This window comes from Myotis myotis, unplaced genomic scaffold (assembly GCF_014108235.1).
Source record: "Myotis myotis isolate mMyoMyo1 unplaced genomic scaffold, mMyoMyo1.p scaffold_m19_p_11, whole genome shotgun sequence".
Classification (NCBI taxonomy): domain Eukaryota; kingdom Metazoa; phylum Chordata; class Mammalia; order Chiroptera; family Vespertilionidae; genus Myotis; species Myotis myotis.
The window spans coordinates 51,867,560-51,879,677 of NW_023416315.1; the positions used below are offsets into that span (position 1 = coordinate 51,867,560).

The 12,118-nt window shown below is 47.4% G+C and overlaps 1 gene segment (V, D, J or C); it reads right to left on the reverse strand.

Moving 5' to 3' along the window:
* Positions 1-1,615: 1,615 nt before the first annotated feature.
* The window catches only part of LOC118666320, a 117,047-nt gene continuing 106,544 nt past the window's right edge, over positions 1,616-12,118 (reverse strand). Inside the window, 5 exon segments of the C gene segment in view lie at positions 1,616-1,872; positions 2,167-2,273; positions 2,408-2,425; positions 2,835-3,227; positions 5,413-5,459. Of these exon segments, the coding sequence occupies positions 1,852-1,872; positions 2,167-2,273; positions 2,408-2,425; positions 2,835-3,227; positions 5,413-5,459 (586 nt within the window).

Here is a 12,118-nt window from a genome sequence, read left to right on the forward strand (position 1 = left end):
ACTCAACTACTCCGAAGTACCCAGCCCCATTGTTTCGACTTTTGTTTATGCCTCTGACGGTCATTAACACTTCCATTCTTCCTTTGAAGAGTTTTCCAGCTTCTCAGACTTTTCCCAGTCAGAAAGTTGAGCACTCGCCTCTGACTGCATTTCAGTAGACAGCTTGCATTGCTGTTTCAAAGCATCACCTGTATTTCAGCTATTTCTAGTCATGAATCATCCCCTTTAGGAAAAGGTAGGCTTGGAGACTGTGACTTGGATATCTTTATTTTCTTGAAAGTTCATAGAAAAACATTGCAATCTATGTATTCAATGAGTTAATATATATATATATACACACATATACATATATGTGCACACACATTTGAATGTGTGCATGTGTTACAGTAGGTGAGGGAAGGCTGTGTTCTGTAGTCCTGTAGATGGCAGGGTACGTGGCTATTTCAGGCAGGCTTGTTGTGATACCTGCTCCCAAACTGGGTCACTTTGGGCTCACTCATTTATTCATTCACTTATTCAAAGATAATTTATTGGGTTTCTACACTGAACTAGGGTACTATGCCATATCCCAGGGATGCTGTAGTAAAACACAGCCCTGTTATCAGGAGCTGACCATCAAATGGGGTTGTCAGACAAGTGAAGAGGTAGTTTGCATCAAGTGTGGTGTCAGGAAGGAGGTGTGCACAACGCACAATGATAGCAAAATATAGGGTGCATTCAACCCAACCTTAAGAGAATAAGGGGTAAGGAGCTCCAGAGAAGGCTTCTTGAGGGAAAATACTGAGCCAAATCTTTAAGTAAGAGTCAAGAGTACTCAGTCATTCCAGGTAGAGGAGTGCAAAATGGCCTGGAAGCAAATTGCTCAGGGGGTTTGGTGATGAGAGGAGTGAGGTGAGTGTGGAATAAGAAGGTGGAGGACAATTGTGGGCCTTTCATGCCATCCTAAGAATTTTGGACTACATGATCATGGTGACAATGAGACAACAAAGAACTTTTGTAGGATTTCTAGAAATAGCAATAGGGTTGATCTTGGGTTTGGAGAAACTTTATTTTCTATCCTTCTGGGCATGATCAAGGGGCATCTTCACAACTGTTAGTTCACTAGAGAGAAATAGATAAACTGATTTGTAACTTAAAAAACTGAAGACACAGCTGCTGAGGATAAATCTCCAGGTCAGTGCATTTTTCTCTCAGCTGGGAAACCTGGTTGGTGATGAATGGAGAGGAGAAATGTGCTCAGTGAGACAGCTGACAGGGACAGGAATGACATATAGAAAACCAGGCTTCGATAGCCAGGGGGACATAACCAGTTGGCGGTTGACACACCTATGTAGGTCAGCTCTTCCACAGAGCACCTTTGTCCAGGTAGGTCAGCAGATTCCTATGGTCAGCATCACCATTTTTCTAGTCTGTTTGGGAGTAAGCCTCTTCACGTCCCATCACCACCTTTCACATTTCTTAAGTTCCCCACAGAAGGAGCAGTGCCAGTCACAGGCTGGGTCCCTGGGTACCTGAGGGGACTGCACTTTCCTTGACTACCTCTTGTTTCTGTCCTAACTGGAGTCCATGAGAGTTTAGAGATGGAAAAAAGAGATATGTAGACACTCAAGGCAGAATCAAGCCAGAACAGGCCATTTTTATTGGTTCAGTCAATGTAGGCACACCAGAGTCTCCTGGGGTTAGGGAGATTTTAGTCATGAGTGTTCAGCTATGCAAGTAGATAGCGGGTGGATATCAGAATGAATTGAGAGATTGAGACAGCTCTTCAAAAGCACTGGCTAGGAATGGAAAAAGGGGAATCCATATTGGGGAGATAGGCTGGAAGTTCCTGGCTGCACCTCTGAGCTGGTGTCAGGAATTCTTTCTCTTGACCTGAAGAGGAGAAGAAGGTTTTGGAGTTACCTGGAGTGTTGGGGACTTAGAGGAAGCAGGATGGCCCATTGACTAGATGAACAGGGCTCCTCATAACTAGGTTTCAGGTGACCCCAGCTTCTCTTTCCCTCACATCTCTTCCACTGTGGTTCTGGAGGTTGACTAAGTAAGGCATCTTCTAAGAAATGTGAGTAAAACCCCTCTTCCTCTCCTCCCACCTCTGGTCCTGGATCTGAGTTGCTATGTTTTGAGTGTCACCTCCAACCTGCCTGCCCACCCTACCCTCCTCCTTACCATGGCCATCAGCACCAAGGCACTGACCAGCACCGCATACACAGTGGCCTTCCCCAGCAGTATCTCATAGAGGATGGTGGCAGACAGGACCCCTTGCTGGTAGGAACCTGTTGGTAGGAAATGAGAACAAGTACATACTTTTAAGCAGATATCTCTGCCCCTCCCCAGGGTCCATGGGTTCTCCATCCTCTGGTTCCAAAGACCATGGGAGAAGGAGAGAAAGAAGCAGAGGGTCACTTACTTGAGGTGAAGCCACAATCTGAAAGAAAGAAGAGGGAGGGAAGTGGATGAGCAGATGAAACACTGTCAGCCTTGTAATCAGCACACTTCAGGCCCAGACCAGAGGAGTCTAGCACTGCCTTCCTGTTTGCCAGTATAGACACATCATCCTTGAAATTCATGAGACACACGTGGCAGCTCTGAAGGGGATGGGGACACACCACACAGATGCTGAGCCAAAGTGGCCAGCTGCAAGGCTGTGCTGGCTGGGGATCTGAGGAGGAACTAGCCCAAGGTGCCTGTTCTTCTTCATGGTGTGCTCTCATCTTCCCATCCCACTCCTTTTTTTAAAAAAAAATGTCTAACCTGGTCTTTGTGGCCTTCTACCTGGATCCCCCTTTCTCTCTGGTCTGGCGCCTCTTTGCCTGACCCTCCAAGGCTCCACTCACCTGCTCTGCCCCAGACCTCAGCACTGACATTCTGGGTGATGGGTATGGGGCGGGTGTCCTCCCAATTCTTCTTGTCTCCTTCCTCTAGCCCAAAGAACTGGACTTGGCAGCGGAAGTGGTTGCGAGGATTGTGCCAGAAGGTGGCAGAGACCCTCAGCCGGCTGCTCAGACAGTAGGTGGGGTCACTGTGGTTGCGCTGCTCCTTGTAGGGCTGAGGGTCTGTGCTGACCCCACTCTGGATCTCCTTCCCATTCACCCACCAGCTCAGCTCCACGTGGTCGGGGTAGAAGCCTGTGGCCAGGCACACAAGCGTGGCCTTCTGTGTCCGGGCGATCTCTGCTTCGGATGGTTCAAACACAGTGACCTTGGGTGGTTTCACCTTGTTCAGGTTGTCTGGAAGGGGAGAGGGGTTAGGAATAGGGTTGGTCTGAGTGCTGTCTAGGTTTGGTAGGGGCTGTGTGTATTTTATGTGGGCCTGCAGAAGGGGGTCAACATAAAGCAACATTATGTATTAGATCCCGTTTGTTTATAGGTCCCATTCTCTATTGTCATTTTTCCTTGACTTTCCTATCTCCTTCCTAGTCACCCCATGGAGCGACTATCTTTTCCCCCTCCCTAAGGGGCGCCCCCTTTTGTCCCAATTTTCTTGGATTTTTTTTCAAAGTCTCACACTCAGGCCTTGCTCAATTACCTATCAGACGAGTATATCTGTCTTATCTTTTCTTCCTTGTTCAAAGCCCTTTTTGGTGCTCGATGTAATCTTTGAGATTTAGAAGTGGTTATAGCAGAGTTGAATGGGTCTGGATGTTAAGGCAGAAGATTCTCACAAGCAACATAACCCTGGGAGCTAAACTGACTTTTTCTAATTAGCATTGTCCTGTTTTGTAAGGTGTATATGTTTGTCTGTATGATAGCACATATAAGAATTAGTCTTTCTTACCTAGAAGAGACACCTTTCCCATTGCATCTGACTATATATTTTTTCTATATACTATACCCAACTCAAATTTTTTTCTCTCTTCTTTATTTTTTACTGTGTAACTTTCCAAGGTGCACCTGGCTATTATCTTCTCAGCTGTTCCACATTTCCTCCCAAGTGGGGACACACGGGGTTCATGGTAGCTTGCCTGGGATGCCTGTCATCTCATGAGAGATACTCCCCACAGGTTGAGCCCTTTCTTCCTGCCAGTGCCCAGCAAGCCTCCCTGCCAGGGTTGGAATCCTATTTCACAGCCAACCTTTGCATTCTTAAAAGCACTGAGACCTTGGTTGCTGGGTAGGAAAAAGCTCCCAAAGTCTGAAGGCCATTTCATCAGAGGCTCCATATTGTAAACCCCTGGGCCTTTTTACAGTCTGACAGATGGGAGAGAAAGGATTTCTTGAATTGTTTGAAGGCATTTTCCCACCTGAAGACACAGAGGGATGGAAGACACCACAGCCATCTTTCAAGCACCCTCCTTTTTGTCAGACTTTTCTGCTCCCTGTACTTGGTTCTGTTTTGACCTCAAATATAGTTTTTGGAGTAGATAAACAACGGGAATGAGAAGGATGGTGCCCATAGGTGAGTCCTTTACAAAGGATTTTCACATAACTTAACCCCTTACAGTTGAAGGACTCCAAGAGGCTGGCATTGTTAACTCTGTTTATATCTCTTACTTTCTAATTTCATGAGCCCTCTGCCCCTGAACCCAGGCATTGTGAATCCCACGGTGAGCCTGGTGCCAACCCCAATTCCATCATACTTTCTGACATTGTGCCCCCATCTCTGGAACAAAGCCTGATCCAGCCAACCAACCAGCCCCCTTCCTCCAGCCCTGTCTGTATCTCCAGCCGAGACCCATCCATCTTTGCCCCGCTTCTCCCGATTGTCTGCTTCCTCCCAAGCACAGGTCCCTTAGCCTGTAATCCCAGCACAGACCCAGAGGTTTGAGAAAATGAGTCCTCCTACCTATTTCTCTTCTTTATACCTGGTCTGTTGGAAGATGGTATAGGTTCCCATTGTAATAGTTAATTTTGACATACCTCCTCTAATCCCCACCAAACACAGTGTCCCCCAGAGACTCCCCTGAAGTTCTTACAATGCTGTGACATGGACTTCTGCCTTTGGGACTCAGGATCACCTCTCAAACCACCCCAACCTCACCCATCTGGTCCCTCACTGCCTCCTGAGCCCTCAAACCACCCAGAAAGACACACCGGGATCTTTGGAGAAGTCAAGACAGGGACGGAGTGAACGGTGCAGGGCTGGAGTTAGAATGGGAGGGAAAATGGAGAAGATCAGAAAAGAAAGGGAAAGTAAAACAACATAGTAATAAAAAAGTAGAGATGAGAGGAGTCTGGAGAACAATGGGAAGAGGAGAAAGCAAACACAGAACCTGAAGACTAAGCGTGGAACCCACCGCTGAGATGGCGCACAAACACAGTGGAGCAAGGAGGAGGCTTCGGGCAGGGTGGAGAGGACCCTGAGTTCCAGGAAGGAGGGCAGCTCTGATCCTGTCCTTACTCCACACTCCCCTCCCAGCGACTGATCATCATGGTCCAGCACAAGCACCCCCCAGTCAGGAGCAGGACCCCATACCTGTCACGGTGAGCCTGGTGCCGACCCCAAAGTAGAGGGGCGAGTTATAGGAACACAACAGCAGAGAGCTGTGGCAAAACCTACCAGAGGTCTCCTGCCAAAGGGCTAGTCTTAGCTCCCTGGGAGCCAGAAGCCACCTTTCCTTGTCTGGGTTCATGGCTCTGGACCCAAGAGAGTCTATTAGGAGTAAGACCCAAGCATAGAATGGGGAGAGGAATACCAAGAGGCTCCGGTGGGGCATATCCACCAATGTAAGAAGGAGGATGAACCAGGAGAAGGGTAAGGAGGCAGATTATGCACTGAAGACTGAAACTCCCCTCCAGGATTGAAGAGTTCCCTCAGTCCCCTTCCACCAGGGCTGGGAGCAGAGACAAAGTCAGGTCTAAGGGACAGTGGCCCCACCACTTCGGGCCAGTACCTTACCTAGGACAGAGAGTCGAGTCCCATCTCCAAAATGCTGTGCCTGGTTGCTCACAGTACCACAGGAGTGTAAAAAACCCCAGAACCACAGGTGTGTGGCCCTTCCTTCCAGAAGCTCAGTCCACCCAGAACTCCCGGGACTCTAGTCCACTCACCCACATTCTCGGAGCCTGTTCCCTGCTGTGTTCTCAGTCCCTGTCCTCTCCAAGGCATCCTCCTGAAACTCCCACCTTACAACACGCTCTCCCCAGGGAAGCCTTTTACTTACCCAAGACAGAGAGCTTGGTTCCACTGCCGAAAAATAGCTTCTCGTTACTTACACAACACTAAAGTCTGGTAAGAAAACTGCCCTTGAGGCCTCACATTCCTCCTCCTCCAGTTCACCTGCCAGTTCTCCTTCCCTTTTCTCAGCAGAATTTTAACTCTGGGAGGTGGAGGGGGGACAACTGTGCCACCAGAAATGCTGTGGTAAGAGGACCCATTTAGCCCTGTGAGATCCCCCCCTCCTGCGTCCATCCCCTTCTGTGTGAGAGACAAACAGTGAGACTACAGCAACTTTACCTCCAGAGCCTCTCCATCTACCTTGGCCATGACGGGGCACCTTCCATGGACTCAGGAGGTGGACAAGGTGAGCCCTTCCTGGCTAAGACTACTTGCCCCTGGGGAGAGGAACCCAGACTTTGGCACAGACAGTCCATTGGGTTACTGGAGATGGAGCCTGGTCCCTCCTGTCTGCATCAAGACAAGACTTCAGATCTTTCCGATAAAAACATGCTTTTATCTAAGCTCCCAAGACAGGCTCCATCTGGGACCCTGCCTCTTCTTGTAGGCTCCCAGCCCTTCAGCCCCAACTCGCTTAGACTTGCTTACCTACAACAGTGAGCCGGCTGCCTTCCCCAAAATAGAGGGTGTTTCCAGAACACAGCCTCCTGGATCCATTTCAAAACCCCTCTTGTCTGCTGAGCACAGCTGGGATTCCCTTATAGAGTCCCTAGCCTGCTTCAGACACCCTGCATACCCTTCCAGAGCCAGCCCAGTGACATGGGGAAGAGACACAGTGTGATCTCCCATGAAATTCAGAGCAGGGAATATGAGCCTCTGTTGGCGAGGGAAGATGGGCCAATGTCAGAGATCACTATGACCGTCTGGCCTTCTCCCAGCTCCTTCTCCCAGGTAACTACTCAGAGGGGCAGCACCACCTCTCAGGCTCAGCTCTGGGATTACAGGGGACCTCAGGTGGCTGAGTGAATGTGCTCGTACAGGGACCTTCCTCTGAACTCGTTCACAGATGTAGAACCTGGGAGCCAGGTCATCTTTTCCTGCCCATGTTGTCTGGGTTAGTCCTCCCTCCCCAGAACCCCCTAGAGACCCAGCCTTACCTATGACCATCAGCCTGGTCCCTGGGCCGAAGGTAACATCATAGTTAGCACATCAGAATAGGACCACTCTAAAATGCACACTTTGGACCCACTATACCCTACCAAGGGCCCAGGAAGATCCAGAGCATATCTTACCTACAACTGTGAGCCTGGTGCCTTCTCCAAAGAAAACTTGGGTGTTCACACAGTGACATGGGGCAAGGAAGAAAACAGAATTGAGACATGGAGAGGAGGGGCCCTGGCTGGTGTCTGGAAGACTCTGGAATGAGAACTAACTGCCCCCCATCCCTGCTTTATAAGTACTGAACAGAAGAACATATTCAACTTTGACTTCTGAGGTCACGGAACATGGCTAGATCCATCCAGAGGGCCCCGTGCCCCTTTTTCAAATGTCTCAAAGTATGTGGGCTGGAGAGGAGGGCAGGGTCCCAGAACCCAAGATATATCTATCTTCTTTCTTTATAGATTGGGTCACCTCCCATGTACTTTCCCACTGACCTTGTCCTGGGATGAAGGAGTCTCCCTGAGTCCTTCCCCCATAAACCCACTGAGGTGTCCTTCTTACATCTGGGCTCTCTGCCTGGAAGCTTCAGTTCTGATTCAGGCCTGTCCTTATCCTTGGCCTTGGCTGGACAGGTAGACAGGAGTGAGGAGGAGGCATTCTGAACCAAGCCACTCTTGGGCCTGTGACCCTAGAGAAAAGTGGAGGGACTATGGGGTTGGGTCATGCTGAGAGGTTTTTGTAAAGGTTTCCCATAGAGATAAATCACCGTGGCCCCCTGTCCCCACAATGTTTCAGCTTTGTACAAAAACGCCCCTCCCATGGGCCCGCCCCTCAGAGCCAGGAAGAAACAACCAGAGCAGCTGTCCTTCGAGGGTGTTGGAGTTTGGGGGCAGTGGCATCATCCCCTGCCCCATGGTGTGAGGTGGCAAGGTTCAAACCAGGCCAAGGGTCTCCCTCCTCACCCCATACCCTTTCTTCAGGATATTCTTAGCTCCTCAGAGACATGTGTCTTTTTGAGACTGCCTACCACAGGGCCTGGTTTTCTCCCTAACCTGGTATCCGCCCCTCTTGCAGAGTCTGTCGTCATAGTGGGGAGCCACCCTGCCAGAAAGTGGAACCCCCTTTCTATCCTGGGCCTGCCCCTGAGGTTGTGACACTCAGAGACCACGCCTTTCATCTGAAAATGAGGCCCTAACACCCAGACTCTGTCCCTTTGGCCCCACTCCGAACCTCTAGGGTGGTCTGGAGAACTGACCATGAGCTGCCCAGGCTGGGCTTTCCTAAATGTGGCCAAAGTGAGAGCTGTGAGCTGAGTGCATTTCTGAATGGGTGTGGGTGAGGGAAGACCACACCTGTGTTTGTGGAGCTCAGATGTCAGAGGGAGGTCAAGGGAGTTGGGGAAGTGGGTGTGAAGAACTGGAGAAATAGTCTCAGGCACATACAATCATGGCCAGATAATCAGTCAGTCTTCTCCCTCTTCCCTGAAGGGTAGATACATTTTAAGTTGGTAGATATTTTAGATTTCCTGCATGAAATGACCTTCATTAACCTCCAGTTGAGTGGCCTAGCTCTCATTTCACTAAATGGAGCTTCCTTTTATCACCTTTCAAACTATGACTAAAAATCTGGGGCGGGGGAAGAAGGGGTGGCAGGGGGGAGACAAGCTTGACTACATAATGATGACAAACTTACATGGAAAAATATACACAGAATCAAGAAATAAGTGACAATAGGGGACAAACATTTTCAGTCCTCATCAGAAGGACTAATCTCCCCAATATATGATGAACTCCTAGAAATCAGTAAGAAAATAATCCAGTAGCCCTATAAAATTGGCAAAGAACAGATGGCTCAGTCATAGGATCCCAATGGTGCTTCACCATAGGGAAAAACATTTGCAATGGTAAACGCAAACTAAAATTACATTGAAATGTCGCTTTTCACCAATTTGACAAACTTGAATCATGGAAGAATATTCTATTGGCACTGTGTGGTGAAATATGCACGTTTAAATACAGTAGTTACCTCCTTATCCACGGTTTTGCTTTCCAAGGTTTCAGCTACCTGTGGTCAACCAAGGTCTGAAAATATTAACGAAAAATTCCAGAAATAAACAATTTCTAAACTTTAAATTACATGTTGTTCTGAGTACATGATGAAATCTCATGCTGTCTTGCTCCATCCTTCCCTTTATGTGAATCATCCCTTTGTCCAGTGTCTCCATGCTGTTGATGCTCCCCGCCCCTTAGTCACTTAGTAGCCATTTCCGTTATCAGACCGACTGTCTTGGTACCACAGTACTTGTGTTCAAACAACTCTTATTTTACTTAATAATGGCCCCAAGCAAAAGACTACTGATGCTAGCAATTTGGATATCAAAAGAGATGCTGTAAAGTGCTTCCTTTCAGTGAAAAGGTGACTACAGTACAATGAGATATTGAGAGACAGACAACATTCATATAACATTTATTATAGTATATTCTTAATAGTGTTTTATTTTATTATTAGTTATTATTGTCAATATCTTACTGTGCCTAATTTATAAATTAAACTTTATTGGAGGTATGTATGTATAGGAACAAAACATTGTATACATAGGATTTGGTACTGTCCATGGTCTGTCTCAGGCACCTACTGGAAGTCTTGGACTGTATCCTCCATGGATAAAGTGGAGACTACTGTATTGATTGTGGATAGGAGTGCAAAATGACACAACCCTATGGGGAACAATTTGAAAATATCTATACAAATTACAAAAATGCATCTATTTATTCACCCAGAAATTCCACCTATGGATATTTATCCTTAAATATTATTGAATACAAATTAAAAAATCGGTGTAAACTATTTGCATTATTTGAAATAACAAAAGAGTTGAGAATCACAAGTGCCCATGGTTTTATGGTTGTGAATTTGCTGAGGAAGCTTGTGAAAAATGCATATTTCTGAGTAGTCCCAGGTACTTTTGAATTAAAAATCCTGGGATTGACTTTACTAATTTGTACTTAAATAAACAATCAAGCCTCAAATTACCCTGGATATTTCTATTTCAGTGCCAGGTTTGGACCGACTGCTTGTCCCCTGACATGTAAAGAAACAGGTGTCAGGGTAGAGAACACTAGAGTGCTACCTGGTGGTGTCACAAGTTGGATGCAATAGTGTGGCTCTTAAAATTTAGGGAAAAAAGAGAAAGGGAAGACAGTCTGTTTACTTAGGGATAGCGGCCCATCTCACACTCTATCATAAGCCTGAATAAAAGGTCTTGGGTTGCTTTTATCAGTTGAACTGTAGTAAGACCTGGTCTTTATTCCCTTTCCACATCGAGAAACACTTTTATCACTGTAATGACTTAGTTTGATCTATTTCCGTATATTTTCCTGTCTTACCAATAATTGACCCTCTCAGTAAGTTTCCTTTGGACCATCTAGCTGGGGATCCTCATCCTGACCACCTTACAGAGAATAATATCACTCTGTCTTGGTATCACAGCTTCTTTTAATTCTGATAGGATTTGCCCCAGTTTTGCCATTCTGACACATTGTCATATGCAGCTTTTTGGGGGTTGGGGGGGAGGGAATAGGGGGAGAGGGGGTAAAAAGAGCTTAGTGCTGAATGCGGTCATTCATCAATTTGGGCAGCAGGGGGCAGCCTTTCCTTATTTTTTATTTTTATTTTTTAAGACCTAAGCAGCTGCAATCTCAGTGTGGCCACTTGAGGGAGTGAGAAGAATGTGGATGGTGCTCACGGGGACCAGGGGAAAGTGGGGTTACCTGTGTGCCTTTCTCAAGGTGTGTGTTGGCATGCGGGAAGGAGATACACAAATAACATCTTATATATGCATAATTCTTGAAACTTTCAAGCATGCGGTTACACTCATGTTAATCTAAAATTTGTCTCCTACTTTCTTCAGATGTAACTGAAACCTGAGGCTAAATAGGTTGCCAACCTCACGTGTGATGCAGAAACAGAGCTGGGATAGGCAACCAGGCCTCCTTACTTAAGTCCTGGTGCTCCGGTAGGTGCTGTTGTCCCTGCAGCCACTGAAGGTCCTGCCCCTCAGGGAAGCCCACCTCCTGGAGCCAGTCTGCCCGGGCCCCCACCCAGGCCCTCCACTGACATCTGTGAGACCTTCAAGCCCCAGTCTCTGTATCTGTGAAATGGGAAGAGTAATAATGTCACCTGCCTTAGGAGTTCCTGTGAGAACTAGATAAGATAGATAATGCCTGTAATGATGAGTGTGGTACCTGAAATAGTAAAAATGTTACTTACTACTGTTTTCACAGAGAGTACAGCTAGGAATCTCTCTACAGCATTGGTTCTCAAGCTTTAGCTTGCATCAGGATGATTTGGGAGGCTTGCCAAAATGTGAGTTGCTTAGTCCCATCCCAGAATTCCTGACTCAGAAGGTCTGGGGTGGGACCAAGAATTTGTACTTCTCCTAAATACCCAGGTTATGCTGGTGCTGCTGGTCCAGGGACCACACCTGGAGAATCATTCTTCTGGAGGCTCTGTCTTTCTTCAGTACATTTCTCTCCACTCCTAGGTCATAGTTTATTGATTCAGTTACTGGGGGCCTATTATATTCTAGGCATTGTTTAATTACTAGATATATCAGGATGAGCAAGGCAAGATTTCTTCCCCAAGGAGCTCACCACCGAATACTAAGGCAGATGGATCTATGTTCACTCAGTGGCATGAGCAGGACTGTGACAGACATCAGCGAGGATCAGAAGCAGGGTTCCTCACTCAGGCATGAGGGCCAGTGGCACAGGGGTGAGGGGAGGAATTGGGAACAGGAGGAGTCAGAAAAGACCTTTCTGAAGAGGGTGAAGGGGTGGGTGAGAAGACCATTGAGTGAGATGGACAGTAGTGTCCAGAGCTAGAGGTCAGAGGTGCATGGCTC